Source organism: Aethalodelphis obliquidens, unplaced genomic scaffold (genome assembly GCF_003676395.1).
Source record: "Aethalodelphis obliquidens isolate GAN/ISIS:26980383/991018 unplaced genomic scaffold, ASM367639v1 scaffold6, whole genome shotgun sequence".
Taxonomy (NCBI): Eukaryota; Metazoa; Chordata; class Mammalia; order Artiodactyla; family Delphinidae; genus Aethalodelphis; species Aethalodelphis obliquidens.
The window spans coordinates 48,013,499-48,034,943 of NW_020837950.1; the positions used below are offsets into that span (position 1 = coordinate 48,013,499).

A 21,445-nucleotide genomic window follows, 5' to 3' on the forward strand; every position below is an offset into this window, starting at 1 on the left:
TATAGGTGTCTTTTTGCACCAAGATTGTTAGAATGTGAATAGATTGTGAATAAACAGACTCTGAGTAAGGACCCAAGCAGCATTTTTTTCTGAGTAGAGGAAACTATAATGCTCAGGAGTCTTTCAGAAGGTCTTTTGTTTGGTTCTTTATTCTCAGTTGTGTTCTCGACAGATAAGGTTATTAAGAGGCAGAAATAGAAAACAGCAAGACATCATTAAAGCAAGAAAAACTGAAGATATTCAAGTACAACTTGAGAAAAGAGGTAACTATCAAAGAAAATAAATATAGGCAGCCCGTACTTTTGCATATAATGGATTTCTGAAGAGCTATATGAGAGTAAGCTGTGTACATTCTCAGAAAACAAATACCGTATGCTAACACATATATATGGAATCTTAAAAAAAAATGGTTCTGAAGAACCTAGGGGCAGGACAGGAATAAAGACGCAGATGTAGAGAATGGACTTCAGGACACAGGAAGGGGGAAGGGTAAGCTGGGAAGAAGTGAGAGAGTGGCATGGACTTACATATACTACCAAATGTAAAATAGATAGCTAGTGGGAACCAGCTGCATAGCACAGGGAGATCAGCTCCGTGCTTTGTGACCACCTAGAGGGGTGGGATAGGGAGGGTGGGAGGGAGATGCAAGAGGCGGGGGATATGGGGATATATGTACATGGATAGCTGAGTCACTTTGTTATACAGCAGAAACTAACGCAACATTGTAAAGCAATTATACTCCAATAAAGATGTTAAAATAAAACAAAACTGTACATTCTCAGAAGGCTAAAGACTATAAAAAATGTAGGTACATCTAATTGGTGCAGTTTGAAAATATATGTCATGCAATTTGAAAATACATGTCTAGCAATTTGTATCAACACTTTATTTTTACCTTCCCTGATAAATGAATCTCACAGATAAATTGAACACGCTAAAGCTAGTGTATTGTCAATGCCAAAATTGTGCCATGAGGGACATGCCGGATGATTTTTACCTTTGCCCAATTGCAACTAAGTTTATGAGGCCTATACCTCTTACATTTCAACAGAACTTTTATTTTTCTAGAACACTGCCTCATATCTATAAAAATGTTATGTCAAGATTCAACTGAATACAAACGTAAGGTAGATAGCTAGTGGGAAGCAGCCTCATAGCACAGGGAGATCAGCTCCGTGCTTTGCGACCGCCTGGAGGGGTGGGATAGGGAGGGTGGGAGGAGAGGGAGACGCAAGAGGGAAGAGATATGGGAACATGTGTATATGTATGGCTGATTCGCTTTGTTATGGAGCAGAAACTAACACACCATTGTAAAGCAATTATACTCCAATAAAGATGTTAAAAAAAAAGATTCAACTGAATAAATTGTCACTGTTGTTCAGAAAAAGGTGACAATGGGGCCAAAACTGAGCTATTGGTCCTCTTCCTCTAATGGCTCAGAATAATCATTCTCAGCTGCTGAATATAACAGTACCCATTTTATTTATGAGTGTCAATTAATGATGTGGAAATTAAAAGTCGGACAAAGTCTCAGAAATTATGACTTAAAGACTATCTACAATTTTAATATTTAGGAAGACAAAGAATCATAGAATTCTGATTTTGTTTTTTAGTTTTTACTAGATACTGTGTCTAATGGGTTGCAGAAGTAGAAAGGAGCTGGTTAGTATGCACAGAAGGCCTACAATTTGCATCTCCAGGGTCTTCCATATCTCTATTCCCTACCTGAATTCTGTCCTACATGAACTCTGCAAAAGGGTTTGGTAATCAGGGACTTACTGCTCCCTCTCTATTCTGATTAAAGTTTGGCAAACATCTTTTTGCTCTTAGTTTACTTGCTATAAGATGGAAATTTTCCAAAGATATTTTTAATAGGAAACTAAACAGAGCAGGAGGCTCCAAAATAAGCATAGAAACAGAATAAGCCTCACAGGATAAGGACTTTCAACCCAAACCTAATAAAAAATTAGATATAGCTGAATCAGCTCAAACGTTGATTATGTACCTCCTACATACCTAGCAGTTTGTAAAGCATGAAGGATAATAGTGGATCTTCCTTCTGGAAACTTATATTCCAGTTGGAGAGACAAACACATAAACAAAGGAATTACTATCAATATAACGTGGTAAATGCTAGGATAGACATACACACATTTTACTGCTTTGCTAACAGCCTTGACGGAATACTTCATTTAAATCTGCTAATTTTTCTCTCTCCTCAGTCTTTTGTGTGTGTGTGTGTGAATTACCATTTTATACCCATCATATTGGCAAAACAAATTTTTTTTAATACAGCAGGTTCTTATTAATCATCAATTTTATGCACATCAGTGTATACATGTCAATCCCAATCGCCCAATTCATCCCACCCCAGCCCCCCATGGCATTCCCCTCTTGGTGTCCATACGTTTGTTCTCTACATCTGTGTCTCAACTTCTGCCCTGCAAACCGGTTCATCTGTACCGTTGTTCTAGGTTCCACATATATGTGTTAATATACAATATTTGTTTTTCTCTTTCTGACTTACTTCACTCTGTATGACAGTCTCTAGATCCACCCACGTCTCTACAAATGACCCAATTTCATTCCTTTTTATGGCTGAGTAATATTCCATAGTATATATGTACCACATCTTCTTTATTGATTCGTCTGTCAATGGGCATTTAGGTTGCTTCCATGACCTGGCTATTGTAAATAGTGCTGCAGTGAACATTGGGGTGCATGTGTCTTTCTGAATTATGGTTTTCCCTGGGTATATGCCCAGTAGTGGGATTGCTGGATCATATGGCAATTTTATTTTTAGTTTTTTAAGGAACCTCCATACTGTTCTCCATCGTGGCTGTATCAATGTACATTCCCACGAAGAGTGCAAGAGGGTTTCCTTTTCTTCAAACCCTCTCCAGTATTTGTTGTTTATAGATGTTCTGATGATGCCCATTCTAACTGGTGTGAGGTGATATCTCATTGTAGTTTTGATTTGCATTTCTCTAATAATTAGTGATGTTGAGGAGCTTTTCATGTGCTTATTGGCCATCTGTATGTCTTCTTTGGAGAAATGTCTATTTAGGTCTTCTGCCCGTTTTGGGATTGGGTTGTTTGTTTTTTTAATATTGAGCTGCATGAGCTGTTTGTATATTTTGGAGATTAATCCTTTGTTGATTCGTTTGTAAATATTTTCTCCCATTCTGAGAGTTGTCTTTTTGTCTCGTTTATGGTTTCCTTTGCTATGCAAAAGCTTTGAAGTTTCATTAGTTCCATTTGTTTATTTCTGTTTTTATTTCCATTACTCTAGGAGGTGGATGAAAAAAGATTTTGCTGTGATTTATGTCAAAGAGTGTTCTTCCTATGTTTTCCTCGAAGAATTTTATAGTGTCCAGTCTTACATTTAGGTCTCTAATCTATTTTGAGTTTATTTTTGTGTATAGTGTTAGGGTGTGTTCTAACTTCATTCTTTTACATGTAGCTGTCCAGTTTTCTCAGTACCACTTATTGAAGAGACTGTCTTTTCTCCATTATATATCTTTGCCTCCTTTGTCATAGATCAGTTGACCATAGGTGTGTGGGTTTATCTCTGGGCTTTCTATCTTGTTCCATTGATCTATGTTTCTGTTTTTGTGCCGGTACCATATTGTCTTGATTACTGTAGCTTTGTAGTATAGTCTGAAGTCAGGGAGTCTGATTCCTCCAGCTCCGTTTTTCTCCCTCAAGACTGCTTGAGGCTATTCGGGGTCTTTTCTGTCCCCATACAAATTTTAAGATTTTCTGTTCTAGTTCCATAAAAAAATGCCATTGGTAATTTGATAGGGATTGCACTGAATCTGTAGATTGCTTTGGGTGGTATAGACATTTTCACAATATTGATTCTTCCAATACAAGAACATGGTATATCTCTCCATCTGTTGGTATCATCTTTAATTTCTTTCATCATGTCTTATAGTTTTCTACATACAGGTCTTTCATCTCCGTAGGTAGGTTTATTCCTAGGTATTTAATTATTTTTGTTGTAATGGTAAATGGGAGTGTTTCCTTAATTTCTCTTTCATATATTTCATCATTAGTGTACAGGAATGCAAGAGATTTCTGTGCATTAACTTTGTATCCTGCAACTTTACCAAATACATTGATTAGCTATAGTAGTTTTCTGGTAGCATCTTTAGGATTTTCTATGTAGAGTATCATGTCATCTGCAAAGAGTGACAGTTTTACTTCTTCTTTTCCAATTTGTATTCCTTTTATTTCTTTTTCTTCTCTGATTGCTGTGGCTAGGACTTCCAAAACTATGTTGCATAATACTGCTGAGAGTGGACATCTTTGTCTTGTTCCTGATCTTAGAGGAAATGCTTTCAGTTTTTCACCGTTGAGAATGATTTTTGCTGTGGGTTTGTTGTATGACTTTATTATGTTGAGGTAGGTTCCCTCTATGCCCACTTTCTGGAGAGTTTTTATCATAAATGAGTGTTGAATTTTGTCAAAAGATTTTTCTGCATCTATTGAGATGATCATATGGTTTTTCTTCTTCAACTTGTTAATATGGTGTATCACCTTGATTGATTTGCATATACTGAAGAATCCTTGCATCCCTGGGATAAATCTCACTGGATTATGGTGTATGATCCTTTTAATGTGTTGTTGGATTCTGTTTGCTAGTATTTATTGAGGATTTTTGCATCTATATTCATCAGTGATATTGGTCTGTCATTTTCTTTTTTTGTAGTATCTTTGTCTGGTTTTGGTATCAGGGTGATGGTGGCCTCATAGAATGAGTTTGGGAGTGTTCCTTCCTCCACAATTTTTTGGAAGAGTTTGAGAAGGATGGGTGTTAACTCTTCTCTAAATGTTTGATAGAATTCACCTGTGAAGCCATATAATCCTGGGCTTTTGTTTGTTGGAAGATTTTTAATCACAGCCTCAATTTCAGTGCTTGTGATTGGTGTGTTTATATTTTCTATTTCTTCCTGGTTCAGTCTTGGAAGGTTGTGCTTTTCTAAGAATTTGTTCATTTCTTCGAGGTTGTCCATTTTATTGGCATAGAGTTGCTTGTAGTAGTCTCTTAGGATGCTTTGTATTTCTGCAGTGTCTGTTGTAACTTCTCCTTTTTCATTTCTAATTTTATTGATTTTTTTCTTGATGAGTCTGGCTAATGGTTTAGCAATTTTGTTTATCTTCTTAAAGAACTAGCTTTTAGTTTTATTGATCTTTACTATTTTTTTTGTTTGTTTCTATTTCATTTATTTCTGCTCTCATCTTTATGATTTCTTTCCTTCCTCTAACTTTGGGTTTTGTTTGTTCTTCTTTCTCTAGTTCCTTTAGGTGTAAGGTTAGATTGTTTGTTTGAGATTTTTCTTGTTTCTTGAGGTAGGCTTGTATAGGTATAAACTTCCCTCTTAGAACTGCTTTTGCTGCATCCCATCGGTTTTGGATCATCGTGTTTTCATTGTCACTTGTCTTTAGGTATTTTTTGATTTCCTCTTTGATTTCTTCAGTGATTTCTTGGTTATTTAGTAACGTATTGTTTAGCCTCCATGTGTTTCTGTTTCTTACATTTTTCCCCCTGTAATTCATTTCTAATTTCATAGTGTTGTGGTCAGAAAAGATGCTTGATATGATTTCAATTTTCTTAAATTTACCGAGGCTTCATTTGTAACCCAAGATGTGATCTATCCTGGAGAATGTTCCGTGCACACTTGAGAAGAAAGTGTAATCTGCTGTTTTTGGATGGAATGTCCTATAAATATCAATTCAATCTATCAGGTCTATTGTGTCATTTAAAGCTTGTGTTTCCTTATTAATTTTCTGTTTGGATGATCTGTCCATTGGCGTAAGTGAGATGTTAAAGTCCCCCACTATTATGGTGTTACTGTTGATTTCCTCTTTTATAGCTGTTAGCAGTTGCCTTATGTATTGAGGTGCTCCTATGTTGGGTGCATATATATTTATAATTGTTATATCTTCTTCTTGGATTGATCCCTTGATCATTATATAGTGTCCTTCCTTGTCTCTTGTAACATTCTTTACTTTAAAGTCTACTTTATCTGATATGAGTATTGCTACTTCAGCTTTCTTTTGATTTCCATTTGCATGGAATACCTTTTTCCATTTCCTCACTTTCAGTCTGAATGTATCCCTAGGTCTGAAGTGGGTCTCTTGTAGACAGCATATAGATGGGTCTTGTTTTTGTATCCATTCAGCAAGTCTGTGTCTTTTGGTTGGAGCATTTAATCCATTCACGTTTAAGGTAATTATTGATATGTATGTTCCTATGACCATTTTCTTAATTGTTTTGGGTTTCTTTTTGTAGGTCCTTTTATTCTCTTGTGTTTCCCACTTAGAGAAGTTCTGTTAGCATTTGTTGTAGAGCTGGTTTGGTGGTGCTGAATTCTCTTAGCTTTTGCTTGTCTGTAAAGCTTTTGATTTCTCCATCGAATCTGAATGAGATCCTTGCTGGTAGAGTAATCTTGATTGTAGGTTCGTCCCTTTCATCACTTTAAGTATATCATGCCACTCCCTTCTGGCTTGTAGAGTTTCTGCTGAGAAATCAGCTGTTAACCTTACGGGAGTTCCCTTGTATGTTTTTTTTTTTTTTTCCTTTTTAGAAATGAGCTTTATTTTCAATGCTCTTTAGTTCTAAGAGCCTGTATAATTATTTTTTCCTCCCACAGGTTAACTGCAAGTTAGGATTTCAAAAACCACAACAAACAAATCAAACACCTATAGGATCCGGGCACTGACCACCCAAGTGTCATGTTGGCAATTAAACCAGGACTCCCTTTCAAAGAAGCTTCTATGCAAAATGCTGTATTTCCTCCAATGAGCCTTGTTTTTCAACCTTGAAATCATCCACTTGAAAAGCAGACCCCAAAACCCAAGCTTTCAGAACTGGGTCCCAATATCACCACATAAATCACTCTCATTCTAAAAACTATACAATTAATGGGCCCCAAAGTTACTTTAATAGAGGGCTTCAAGGCAAGCCAAAGTTTCTTATAAAACCCCCATCCACCCTGCCAACTGCTCTGCACCTCTGTTCCACAGGAACCCATAACACTTCACCCTTCAAGTCCTGGGGACAACCTGAGCAGCATGGAGTGGCCAAGCAGAGCCCATTGGGATAGGGAAGGAATTTGGACACAGACGCAACAACAATGAACTTGTTCATTCCTCACAAATGTAGTCCAATGAGAGGCTGCATCAAACTTAAAAGCCAACCTTTCTGCTTCAGATTCCTGGATACAAAAGATTTTTAAAAATCTGTATAATTTGAACCAAAAAAATGATGGTTATTAAAAATAAACCAAGAAATACCCAGAAATGGGTTTCCTGTGAAAGTTTGGTAGAAGAGGGATTCCGATCTGATTAAACAATCTAGACACTACAGCCCCTCACATAAACACTCTTCAAACTCTTTTAAGTAGACAGCATTTCAAGGCAGAGGTCAAAATGAAAATATCTTTGAAAAGACAACAGTGACGTGGCTGGGAAACTGTGTTCATCTTGGCAAACATTTTTTCCACCCACCACAAGCTTGGACTTTCTGGGAAGGTCACTGCTTTTCTGGTCAGAAACATTCTTGAAGTCATCAGGATGGAGGAAGAGACACTCTGTGAAGGTGTGTTTCCGGTTCTGTACCTGGAGCTCAGGAGCCAAAGAGCACGATCATGCAGAACATCATGAAGACATTCCATAGGGCAATGAAGATTCGAAAATATCTGAGGCTCAGCAAGGACTCCCGGATGTTGTCACCTGTGCTGGGCTCCCTCGACTCCTCCTCAAAGCCTTGCATGTCCTTCTTTTTCAGCTTAAAGTTGAGCACCGCCCCGGCGTTCATCAACAGCATCCCAAACAGCAGGATGTCCCCGATCATTGTTGCTGCCGGAGCGTCCATCAGAACAGGAAGCCCTTTGTATGTTATTTGTCATTTTTCCCTTGCTGCTTTTGAGAATTTTTCTTTGTCTTTAATTTTTGGCAGTTTGATTTCTATGTGTCTCGGCGTGTTTCTCCTTGGGTTTATCCTGTATGGGACTCTCTGTGCTTCCTGGACTTGCATAGCTATTTCCTTTCCCATGTTAGGGAAGTTTTCGACTATAATCTCTTCAAATATTTTCTCGGGTCCTTTCTCTCTCTCTTTTCCTTCTGCAACCCCTATAATGTGAATGTTGTTGTGTTTAATGTTGTCCTAGATGTCTCTTAGGCTGTCTTCATTTCTTTTCATTCTTTTTTCTTTATTCTGTTCCACAGCAGTGAATTCCACCATTCGGTCTTCCAGGTCACTTATCCATTCTTCTGCCTCAGTTATTCTGCTATTGATTCCTTCCAGTGTAGTTTTAATTTCAGTTATTGTAGTGTTCATCTCTGTTTGTTTGTACTTTAATTCTTCTAGGTCTTTGTTAAACATTTCTTGCATCTTCTCGATCTTTGCCTCCATTCTTTGTCCAGGGTCTTGGATCATCTTCACTATCATTATTCTGAATTCTTTTTCTGGAAGGTTGCCTATCTCCATTTCATTTAGTTGTTTTTCTGGGGTTTTATCTTGTTCATTCATCTGGTACATAGCCCTCTGCTTTTTCATCTTGTCTATCTTCCTGTGAATGTAGTTTTTGTTCCACAGGCTGCAGGATTGTAGTTCTTCTTGCTTCTGCTGTCTGCCCTCTGGTGGATGAGGCTATCTAAGAGGATTGAGCATGTTTCCTGATGGGAGGGACTGATGGTGGGTGTTACTCTGGCGGGCAGAGCTCAGTAAAGCTTTAATCTGCTTGTCTGCTGATGGGTGGGGTTGGGTTCCCTCTCTGTTGGTTGTTTGGCCTGAGGTAACCCAACACTGGAGCCTAGCTGGGCTCTTTGGTGGGGCTAATGAGAGACGCTGGGAGGGCTCATGCCAAGGAGTAGTTCCCAGAACTTCTGCTGCCAGTGTCCTTGTCCTCACAGTGAGCCACAGCCACCAACCGCCTCTACAGGAGACCCTTCAACACTAGCAGGTAGGTCTGGTTCAGTCTCCCCTGGGGTCACTGCTCCTTCCCCTGGGCTCCTTCCCCCGCACATTACTTTGTGTGTGCCCTCCAAGAGTGGAGTCTCTGTTTCCCCCAGCCCTGTCAGAGTCCTGCAATCAATTCCCGCTAGGCTTCAAAGTCTGATTCTCTAGGAATTCCTCCTCCCATTGCCGGACAACCAGGTTGGAAATCCTGGCGTGGGGCTCAGAACCTTCACTCCAGTGGGTGGACTTCTGTGGTATAATTGTTCTGTGATTCACCCACCCACCAGTTATGGGATTTGATTTTACTGTGATTGCGCCCCTCCTATCTTCTCATTGTGGCTTCTCCTTTGTCTTTGGATGTGGGGTATCTTTTTTGGTGAGTTCCAGTGTCTTCCTGTGGATGATTGTTCAACAGTTAGTTGTGATTCTGGTGTTCTCGCAAGAGGGACTGAGAGCACGTCCTTCTACTCCGCCACCTTGGTTCTCCTCCAGGCTCAGGGTCTTCTAATGTGGGCCCCCAATTACTCAAGTCCTTGCTCTGGGTTGACCTCCATCCCTGAACAGACTGCCTTTGGAGACACAGAGCGGGTTCTTGCTTGGCGTCCAAACACTGATGCTGCCCCCACACCCACAGGGAGGACAGGGTGGGAGGGCGGATGCTGCTTCTTGGAACGGGTTTCATCCTAATAATTAGGGACTGTGGCACCAAGGTGGCACCGCACCAGGAAAGTCAAGGATGCAGTAGGATGTAATCTCCGCAGATGCCCCGCGAGCTCTGGTTAAGAGTGCAAACACTCCTCTGGGTGCAAGAGGAAAAGGGACAGGCTCTGGCTGCCAGCAGCCTGGCTGGAGAGAAGCTTCCAGCTCACAGGAACGGGCAGAAAATCTCCTCAGTCTTAAATGTATTTACTAGCCAGTTGTCAAGTTCATTTCCCATCCCTGAAACTTGCCTCCTTTGTCTTTCAGACCTAGATCGGAGGGGCAAATACATGGCACTTGTGCCAGTGCTCATATCTCCCGTGCCATGGCAGTTATTCTTTCCCAAAAAGTTCTCACAAGCTATCTTATACAGTGTACCAGACAGCCATGAAGAGTAACTGGCACGTGAGATAAAACCCATCTGCTACCCTTATCTAGTTTTACTTCCACTAGTACCTTGCTGGCAGATGCTATTTGAAATTTTCAGCATGGGGTCTAATTTCTTGCCCAGCCAAAAACACATATTCTTTAATTTCTGTTTCAGCTCTTTGCATTCCCTTTTGAACCAACCACAAATTTATTTCCCATGTGAGGAAACTCAAGGTCCAACGTCATTAGCAGAGCACAGATAACTATGGTTTCCCACAAGCAATGAAAAATCACAAACATCTCATGTGAGCTCTACTCACATAATAATACTAATCAATGTATTTAATAGTAATACTAATTAATTAATTAATACTAATTAATAGGTGCCAATAATACCCATATTTCACAAATATGAGAACTGAAGGTTAGAGAGAGCCAGGATTGAAATTCAGGAAAAGTCAAGACTCTGAATTGTTAGTCCCTACCCTGTACCAACTCTACTTTTCCAGATCCTTCTAAATGGTTCCAGGAATCCTCTTAGAAGTCCTTACTTTTCTTAATACATACTGTTTTAAAGACACATTAAGAATAATAGATTTATTTAGGAAAACACACACAGGAAAGCAAATACAGAAAAATATCAACAACAGGCCAATCTAGGTAAAAGCTCTGCTGGTGTTCATTGTACTATTCTTGCAATTTTTCTGAAGGTTTGAAATTTTTCAAAATGAAAAGTTAGAGACAAGAACGTAATAGACCTAATTTTCACTGAGTAAAGGGAGTTATTTCATGACAAAGTCTTAAAATTATAGATGTCTTAGAATCATATTAGGACAATTTATATGTTCATTAAAACATTTTAAAAGATTGAGGGGTAGGGAATAGGGAAAATAATTTAAATATGAGTGATTAAAAAAAGATGCAGCATAGGAAAATTCTTTCTATCCTTTTGCTTTTGAGAGTTAACCCCTCCGAGAAGAACAACTTGACCAATTGGAATAAAAGCAAATGACAGGAGCCAAGACACTCAGGTTAGATCTAGAGGAAAAGTTATACAGAAATCATAGAAGTTTAAAGGAGGAGGAGGTTTTTCAAATTGTCCAGTTAAACTTGTTCATTTTACTGATGATGCAATTCAGTACCAGAGACTTTAAATGAACTGCCCTCATTTCTGCAGTCTGATAGTAGCAGAACTACTTCATTTCCTCTGTACCCTAGTTTAGAGCTTGTATCATTCTAACTTCTTTAGTAAGTGATAAAAAGCCAACCCAAGGGCTTCCCTGGTAGCGCAGTGGTTGAGAGTCCGCCTGCCGATGCAGGGGACACAGGTTCGTGACCCGGTCCGGGAAGATCCCACATGCCGCAGAGCGGCTAGGCCCGTGAGCCATGGCCGCTGAGCCTGTGCGTCCGGAGCCTGTGCTCCGCAACGGGAGAGGCCACAACAGTGAGAGGCCTACGTACCACAAAAAGCTCATCTCTCAGTCATGCATTCTGCTGGACAGACTTCATTCTCAGGCCCTTATAAGATGGTTCTCCTGTAGTTCCAAGCTCATATCAGCACACACCAATCCTGTAGACAAGACTGCTTTTTCTACAGTACAAACAAAAATCCCAGAATTGAGTTTCACTGGCCCTGACGGTCCTGATTTGGGCCATGTGCACATTCTCAAATCAGTCACTATAGCCATGGGAGGTAGGAAGGGTGAAATGCATTTGACTTACTTAGTAAAGGTGTTATTCTCCACTCCTGGATCCAGGAATAGAGTCATCTTCACTGAAATCACAGACAGAGTGGGAGAGAGTTGAATCAATAAAAAAAGCTGGGGTACTGTTAACATAAGAAGTAGGTACAGATAATAAATGGCAAAATCTACAAATTCTACATCTATCCATAAATAACAGCTGAAAGAATAAAGGCTAAGAGAAGACAAAAACTGCCTTTTAAAAAACATTCAAAAGACTGTCTTGAGGGGAAAAAAAAAAAAGATTTATCAGTTCTCTTGTACTTCAGGAAAGAATTAGGACCAGTAGGCAGAGGAGACAAGGATACAGATTCAACTCAGTAGCTGTAAAGAACTTTCTAACAACTAGAGATATCCAGTAATTGAACAGGTGGCATCATGAAGTAATGAGTTTCCAAATAGTTGGAAGCCTTCAAACAGAAGGAGCTTCCAAATAGTTGGAAGCCTTCAAACAGAAGGAGGGTGACCGTCTGTCAGGAATGTTATAGAAGGGATCCCTATACTGGTGGGAGGTTGTTCTGAAATGCTTCTTAGATTCCTTCCAACTTAAGATTCTAAATTATTGAGAACAGCATGAATAAAAGATCCAAACCCATTCAACAACTAAATTATTCAACAAAAGGTAACAACTTTCAGCTATGAAGTTGAGGCAACCAGGCTTTGCGTGCCAGCCATCCAATTTTACAAAGAAAACAGAAACAGATCTTTAAAAATGATTATTTTTAAATTACAATGTTAAAATTAATTTTACTAGGAAACACACAACCCAGAAAACATTTTTAAAATTTCTCTTCCAAATTTGATCTATATGTTCACATAATTTCACTTCTGTCAGACTTATTCCCTAAGTTGAACAGAATTAAGTTCTGTATTACACTTTTTATCTTCCCAGCTCCTGAGATACAGGCTAAGTGGCTCTGCTACTGTCAGGCTGCACTTTTCCACTTAACATCATATTAAATGTGTTTATCACATTAATATAAAATCTTTATCATTACTATTTCAAGGCCTTATACATTTAACTGTGTTGGAATTCCATAGTTTACTCAGACATGTCCCTACTGGAGAGCATTTAGGCTTCTTTCAACTTTTCACTATAGTTTTGCCTTGAACACCAAACAGTTTTGTTTTTTTTTTAACCTCTTTTGAATTTTTTTCTAGGTCTGCAGTTAGTGGTCAAAGAGTATGAATATTTTTATGGTTCTGAATATGCACCACCAAAAGAATGCCATCAGTTTGCAGTGCTACTAGCAGTAATTGAGTTTAACCATTTCTCTAAGACTTGTCCACATTAGGTTTTATTCAACACTTTAAAAATTGCTAACATATATTAAGTAGTTCTTTACAATTGTTTACTTTTCCATTTTTTTCTCTACTAGTGAGTTTGAATAGCCTTCTCAACTCTTTTTTTTTTTTTTTTTTTCAGTGAAAACACAACTCTTAATCTACATTCCTACTATAAGGAGAGAACTCAGTAGTACATGTGGATGCAAAGAAGTCACACCAGAAAAAGAGAATAAAACAGTTAAGGTAAACAGATTAGGCTCAAGATGAAGTCACTCATGCTAAACACCACATCGACAAACCAAAACTTAACTAAATTTCGAGCCTCAGAGAAGGAAGGCCTAGGTCAACTGATCAGCCCTTGCCTGCCCAGCACAAGTTACCTCACCAGGCCCCAAGACTTCCTTTGCTCCATATAAGGGGATAACCCAGCATTAACCAATCAGCAAATGCCCAGTATAACTTTCCTGTTCCTGCTCACTTTGGTCTATAAAACCCTGTTAAGTTGTACATTTCTTTGGAGTTCTATCTGCTAGATTGGATGCTGCCTGATTCATGAATGGCTGAATAAAACCAATAAGCTCGGGCTTCCCTGGTGGCGCAGTGGTTGGGAGTCCGCCTGCCGATGCAGGGGACGTGGGTTCGTGCCCCGGTCCGGGAGGATCCCGCATGCTGCGGAGGGGCTGGGCCCGTGAGCCATGGCCGCTGAGCCTGCGCGTCCGAAAGAATAGAAAAAAAAGAAATTAAAAAAAAAACCCAATAAGATCTTTAAAATTTATTCAGTTGAATTTTGTTCTTTAACAAAAGAGAGAATAGAAATTAATTCCAAGAAGAAAGGTAAATTTTTCCTTCTCCCAATCAGAATGGACTCTCTGGGATGGCTAGAGAACATTGAGAAAGCATTGGTTCACCATGCTTCTGATATAGCTTCCTTAAAATAAGAACGATAAAGGAAGTGAGTGTTCTCCAGTAAGTTCCTTTTCCTTTAAATTCACATGTTGTCCAGAAACCATAGTTTTTCCTGGGATTTTACTTAAGATTTCAAACATCTCAAAAATTATTCCCCATACCAAAGGCTCTGCTAAATGGGAAGCAAACAGATTTTTTTAAAAAATGAGAGGCAAAAATTAAAGCACAGGAAGCATATAATAACATCATAGTATGTCAAAAATTAAACTGAAAAATGAAGTTTGGTGCAGTTTCTACAAATAACTGCATTTGTTTCTAATATTATATTACTAAATGAGCACAGATCACTCTGATTTGTTAACTTTTCTCTCTGGAAAGTTGTACACATAAGAGTGGAAGAACGTTAAAAATAAGATATTAAAGGTGTGAAAGTGAGAGAGTTCCCACAGCAACTGCACAAGACACCTTTGCACTACACAGGCCACTCCTGAGAAATGAGTCTGTTTTTTGCCACTCATTAATTCCTGGGAAAACACAAGGTAAATACACTAATAAAATCACAACTAAACTGCATACAATTTGAGACCAACACATTATAGTTGCCTAGGTAATAAGAATCTTATATTTCCCATGGGAAACGGGAAGTAATAGCTTTATATATTTATTATTCATAGTATGCAACAGAGGGAAAACAGTCCTCCCCTCTCATAAGACACACTTGAAAGTATGTTATCTGTGATGTAACCTGAATAATGTCTTTTGTATAAAATGCTACTACTGGGTTTTTTAATAAGAGGTGATTCTCTAAATCTTCAGGAAAGACTAAAGTCTCTATAAACAAATGAATAACAGTTCAAAGAGGAAACCCAAGCACTAAATAAAATAAGAAAATGAAGAGGTTCTGACATCAGTCCTAGGCAGGAATCAGAGGATTCTGGCCACCTTTTGGTGAAAGTTCTTGGCTTTTGCCAGGGAAAGCAGAATAGAACTCAAAAGAAAATTAAATGGAAGCTACATGAGAGGAGGGACCTAGACCTGGGCCTAATGCCTAGAGGTGTTCAATAAATATCTGCTAAATAACTGAATGAATGAATACACTTCTCAAAGAATCGAGAAGCCTGACTTTCCAAAGGGCCAGACAGTATGTTCTAAAGTACTTAAGTAAGACTTGTCCCCTAAGTTGAACAAAGCTAAGTTCTGTATTATTCTTTTTTTCCTGGCCAGATATATAAATTCTATGCCTTCTGAGTCCTCAAGTATAGAAGGAGTTTCTGTTCACCCTGTAACCTGATTGAAGAGTGCATAGCCGCTCGATTTACCAAGTTAACAGCTACAAGCCAAAAGAGGGTGAACTTCAAAATGTGCCTTAAGCTCCACAGAGTTGGCAGTAAAAAGCGGATATTCTCTGTGCCACATACATAATCCTAAAGTTTTGTTTTAAATAGATATATAAGGTCATTTTTTATAAGAAACACTACTAAGAGCCAAAGCAAAATTTCAGGAATGAAAATGTCATTAGAGGAAAGCAATGAGGTCCAACAGGGAATGCTTTTGGGTTCCCATGGTGACATTTGTTTCTGATTATATATATATATAATATTAAATACTTTCCTCTGGGGTTTTAAAGGCTTTTAAGAAAGGAAATAAACCAAATTCATTTTCTTTCTAATTTGTGATAACCAAAGGCATATTTTCTAGCTTCTACAATCCTGATTACCAAAACCAGGAAACAGGTCTTTAAAATAAGTCTTTACATTCCCGCCTATTTTAATTCCCTCTGGGCCTAGAGACATTTTAATAGAACATCTCAAATAATTCAGTCTTCTCCATACCTAGGCATATTTACTTTCCATTGAAAGATAGCCTGATATTTTATCTATACAATAGTCTATTATCTTTTCAAAATACAGATAAGAGATATACAAAATTTGATACATTATTTAAGTGCCCTCAACTTCCCTTTAACAAAATGGGTAGGGTAGTCTGATGTGTGTTTTTCAACACCACTAAGCAGTTAACTCAGTTCTGGCACTACCTATCTGGGGATAAGTTCACAGATCTTACAGGCCAAGGACTCAGTTCCGCAAGGCTGCCCCTCCCCCCCCCCCTCCCCCTCGCTCCAACTCCACCCACCACACACACGTCAGCTGCCAATTGCAACTCCGGGCTGTTACCTGTGCTTCTACCAGCCACCTATATATTGAAGGTTCCCACGATCCCCTCTATGGGTTCCACTAATTTGCTTAGAGCTGCTCACAGAACTCAGAGAAACGTTTACTTACTTTTAGGAGTTTATTATAAAGGATATTACAAAGAATACAGGGGCACAGTCAGATGAAAAGGTACATAGGGCGAGGTATGCAGTAAGGGGCGCAGAGCTTCCATGCCCTTTCTAAGCTGCCACTCTCCCCCCATCTCCACGTGTTCACCAACCCGGAAGTTCTCTAAAGCCCTATCCTTTGGGTTTCTATGGAGTCTTCATTACAAAGGCATGATTGACTAAACTACTGACCGTTGGTGGTCAATTCAACCTCCAGCCCCGCTCCCCTCCCAGGAGATCAGAGGGAGGACTGAAAGTTCCAATCCTCTAATCACAAGGCTGGTTCTTCTGACAACCAGGCCCCACCCTTAAGTTACCTAGGGGCTATCAAAAAGTTGCCTCATTAACATAACAAAAGACATCTTTATCCCTTTCACCACTTAGGAAACTCCAAGGTTTTAGGAGCTCTGTGCCAGGAATGGGGACAAAGGCTATATATATATATATATATATATATATATATATATGTTACTTATTATAAATTGCGATACCACAGGTAGCATGAAAAAGAATTATAAACTAAGATGTCTCCCTTACCACACACTGAGTGACATATTCTTACCCATTTATAGAAATATACACAAAGGCAGATACACCACCAAATGCTCCCAAGGCTCCAACAACCAACACACACCAGGGAAGCACTCAACAGAGAGAGACCTTCAGACCTTCAGAGAGACACAGAGAGGAGGCAAAAGGAACAAAATAGACGGAGAATGTGTATTACTTGTAAAGGATGGACAGCTACTCAGGACAGGCAGCCGGCATCACACCCAGGCACACTGCCAGTGCCAGGCAAGCACAGAGGGGCTCCGCTGGAGTGTGGAGCTCTGTGTCTGCGTGTGTTTCCCTCTCTCACACACCTACCAACACACGCTCTCCTCTCTCCCTCACAAACGCATACACCGCGTCTTTCACAGTCTCTCTCAACACAGTGCCTATCAGGCTCTCACACACACGAGCTCTCACACACACAGTCTCATGCACATACAATTTCTTATACACAATCTCTCACAGTCTTTACGTACGTAGTCTCTCATATACACACTCTCTCTCATAGTCTCTCACACACACACACACACACACAGAGCCTCTCTCTCACAATCTCTCACACACAGTCTGTAATGTACATAGTCACACACTCATATTCTCTCACAAACGCGTGCGCGCGAACACACACACACACACACACACACACACACACACACACACACACACACACACACACACACAGGCGCGCGCGCGCGCCCCGTTGGCCCCGCCTCTGCCCTGGCCCCTCCCTTCCCCGGGTGGGCTCCGCCCCGGCGGCCGAGGGCGGGGCGAGCCGGTGACAGGAGAGGCCGGGCCGGGCTGGTACTTGCGGCGCCCAGGCCGCCGGGGCGCGCTCCGTAGGCTCCTGTCAGCGGCGAGTGTGGCCGATCCCAGGGCGGCCCTCGGGCGGCGATCGCTGCCTCCGGCTTCGTGGCTTCGCCCCTCCGGCGGCCGTCCCGGGCGGCAGGAGTTGGCGGCGGGATGTGCTCGGCCGGGGAGCTGCTTGGCGGCGGCGGCGGCGGCGGCAGCGGCGGCGGCGGAGAGCGCGACGAGGACGGGGACGCGCTGGCGGAGCGGGCGGCGGCGGGGACCGAGCCGGATCCCGGGGCGAGCCCGCGGCGGCGCGACCGGCGGCCGCAGGAGGAGCAAGAGCAGGTGATCCAGGAGGGGCGGCGCGGTCCGGCCGGTTTCCCGAGCCCCACGCGGCGGCAGAGGGAAGTGGCCCGTAGGGCGGGCGGCGCCGGGGCTGTGCTCGGCGTGGGGCGCTGGTCGCCGCGGCGTTCTGGAAAGCGGCCCCGGAGAGCGTTTGGACGGAGCCCTCGGGGCCGGGCCGCGGGGTCGCGTGTGCGCTGCCAAGTGCCGGCCAGGAGTCGCGTGCCTGGCGGGGTCAGCGCCGCCCTTACCCACCCGTCGGGCAGAGGCTTCTCAGGCCGGAGCCCGGGGGTCTGTGGAAGTGCCCTCCATAACGGTCACTTATCTAAAAGCCTTACATGTAAACATTCTTCAACTTCGAGTTCATACCCCGGTGCTGTGTTTTAGGGGCCAGTGGCTCCCCTCTCGACTTCCATCTTGTCATTTCTGAACTCACACCTAGCGCCTCTTGTAAGGTGTGGGTGTATTTCTCTAGACATGCAATCAGTATCTGAAGACGTGTAGGAGCGAGTATTACAATAAGTGTCTTGACAGGGACTCTCCGAGAGCAAGTTTTTCACATGAACCCAAAGGGGATCTAAACTTCATTTAAAAACTGAAAAAGCTGAGTAATAATTAAGTTAAAAAAATAATGCCTAAGGCAGAAAGAAAAAAAACTGAAAAGGCAAGAAAATTGCTTTCAGTTGGTACCAAAGGGGAAAAATGTATGAGTCCAGCCATAATAAGGGAAAAGAGAAGTTGGGTAGTTTTTGAAACTCTCAGAATTTGCTTTCACTAAGTTAAGTATGTGATAATAGGCATTATAACACATCATTTATCTTCAAGATTAGGCAAGAAGTTTAATAAAAGAAATTGAATTATATGTGGGATGAATTTTCACCAGCAAATACAGTAATTAGACCTTCAAAAATAACCAAGATAAGCTAGCCTTCAGAATCACAGTAAAGACCAAGAATTAAAATGATTATTTGCCTTTATTACAGTGTATACTGTTGAGATCAGTTGATACCTGTCTCCTCTCATTATCCTTCTGCATCTGTTCTTTTTGTCACATTTCACAAACTCCAACATCATCAGTAAATGCATTAATAGATGAAGTATAAGTTCTAGTGTCTCAGTATTGTTTAGAAAACAGAAATAATTGTGTGGCACATACAAAATATGCCTTAGCATTAGGTTTGCTCACCATGTGGAAGTGTAATTTTTCATTCTTTTGACAATGTAAGAGATGGTGACTGAAGCAAATAATTGGTAGCTAGGAGATCTTCCTGACTGCTTTCCTGGTAGTTTTACCCCATTAACTGTACCATGACTCAGTAGCTAAAGGACTGTTTCCTCTTACTTTAGTTGTTCAACTGGAAAAGTGAAGAAAACAGCAACAGGAACTCCCTGGCGGGGAGCGGGGGGCGGATGTATTTGAGCTAAAGGACCCAAAGTAATTTTCAAGTGGTTTTAAGGGAGCATGTAAAATATTTCATTTAAGCTTCTGTGGATTTTTCATCATCAGTAGCTCTGGTCTTAACAAAATTGTTTATGGTACAACGACAAGGGATGAAACGAAAAAAGAATGAAACATATAGCCTAGAAAACAGATATACTTTGCATACCTGCTTCTTTCATTGCATGTCATGTAAATTTATTTTCCTGTACTCCTTTGAAAATGTTATCATTTATTTTTATCACATGATTTATTTATGTACTCTAAGTCCACATACACAATACTTGAAAATTACACCTGAGATATGCATTTTCTCCTATATCAGCACCAAAGAAGAACTTCTTATAAAGAAGTCAAAAATGAACAAAAAATTGATACAACCCAACTCATTGGTGTAAAAAGCAAGCTTTTGTGATAAGTCATTTCTTGGTAATAAGTGTAGCTTTTTTTTCAAGTCCTGAAAATGAAATTTAAAATTTGTATGCACTGCCTTGCAATGATGGTAGAGATATAAAGATATTTGAGGGAGAGGTAAATGAAATTAACAACTATAAAACATAGTCTAAGGATTTGTTTTATTTTGTTTTTCTTTAGGCAGATGGTGTGTGTTTGTTTTGTTGTTTTAAGGACACATGGACTCCAAATTACAAACAGAGTATTTTTGAAAACTTGGTTTGTAAACTTGTTGCTTAGAACTTAAAGTGAGCTTTTCCATAGAAACAGTGATATAAACAGAAACAGAACCAAAACTAATTAGCTGGAAATGAGACAGAGGCCATCTCCCTGCTGTCCTTTCTGCTTAGCACACTCACTTAATGTTCCAGAATCTGAGTAGCGTCGCGGATGTTAAGAGAGAATTGGTAGTAGTGGCAGCGGCAGCAGTAATAGCAGAGGCTCCTTTATATCTGGATCAGGGTTACAGGTGGTGTGCTCTTGAATGCAACAGCTCCAGAAGGCACCTGACTTTTGCTCCTCCAGCTCTTTCAAAGATTTTTGTCAGCCCCTAATTTGCTGTATTAAATCCCTTTCTATTTCTAGTTCCTTCACAGTTTGCCCTTAGCTGATCATTTGATGAAGGAGCTTTCTTCCTTTGGCTATTCCCCAGCCTAAAGTCTCCTCTACATATATCCTTACCTTCACTGATTTTTCTTTCTATTCCTGTCTGAAAGACTCATGCCCTTCCCTCTACCTGGAAGCCTCTTTCATCAGCTTTGACTTTACAAAACGTATCTTTGGCTCATTGTTATTATGATACCAGATCAAAATGGTATTTATTTCCTGTAATACCAAAATACCAGTATTTATATAGGTGTTTTCTTAATAACTAAGATAAGCATCATTTTTTTTTTTTTTTTTTACTATTTATCCTTAAGTACTACTCCATCTGAGAGAAAACTAAGGTTCCTCTGTCTTTCTGGCCTAAATCTTTCCAGGTACATGATTGACAAGGCAGCCTCTATCCTAGGAAAGGAGGACTTGATAGACTGGACCAGGTTCCCTAGATGAAAGAACTGTCAAGTCTGAAGTAGGAGTTTGGCCTCTAAGAAAGATAAGCCAGGGAGAGAGGCAAAACGCCCAAGGAACTGAAGGGACAGGGCATAGCTGTCCTACATGTGTGTTGGTAATTGTGTGCATGAGAGGTGATCCAAGTATGTTCATGACTGTGAATGCCAGGTCCCTTTAGGTAAGAGAGTCTCTGCCCTGCTGCATACCTGGAAGGTTAAATATCTCCAGTCCTTTTATTACATTTATGTATGTATGTGGCATTTTACAACCTGAATAACCTAAGATGGCCCTGCCTTAGGTGGGATAGAAAGGTCCCACCGTCCTTGGATTGACTTTAGAATCATTATTTTTAGCTTTAAGGTCTTTCTTTATGATTATAAAAGTAATGTATACTTCGGAAAATGTAGAACTATAAAACAATCTAGGGGGCTTCCCTGGTGGTGCAGTGGTTAAGAGTATGCCTGCCGATGCAGGAGACACGGGTTTGTGCCCCAGTCCGGGAAGATCCCACATGCCGCGGAGCGGCT

General features: G+C 40.5%; 1 protein-coding gene, 1 long non-coding RNA gene and 1 pseudogene across 2 annotated transcripts in view; 1 reads left to right on the forward strand and 2 right to left on the reverse strand.

The window, feature by feature from the left end:
- Positions 1-17,631, reverse strand: part of LOC113619024 (uncharacterized) — a 354,176-nt gene extending 336,545 nt beyond the window's left edge. The window contains exons 1-2 of the long non-coding RNA XR_003432251.1: positions 16,854-17,631; positions 11,759-11,810 (exon numbers count right to left, since the gene is read on the reverse strand). This is a non-coding gene — a long non-coding RNA (uncharacterized LOC113619024). The remainder of the gene's footprint in view (positions 1-11,758; positions 11,811-16,853) is intronic.
- Positions 7,617-7,976, reverse strand: LOC113619022 (small integral membrane protein 7 pseudogene; annotated as a pseudogene).
- A 23-nt stretch (positions 17,632-17,654) lies between the features above and the next one.
- The window catches only part of FAM241A (family with sequence similarity 241 member A), a 40,354-nt gene continuing 36,563 nt past the window's right edge, over positions 17,655-21,445 (forward strand). The window contains exon 1 of the mRNA XM_027103528.1: positions 17,655-17,977. Within this exon, the coding sequence (XP_026959329.1) occupies positions 17,804-17,977 (174 nt within the window). The 5' untranslated portion in view covers positions 17,655-17,803. The remainder of the gene's footprint in view (positions 17,978-21,445) is intronic.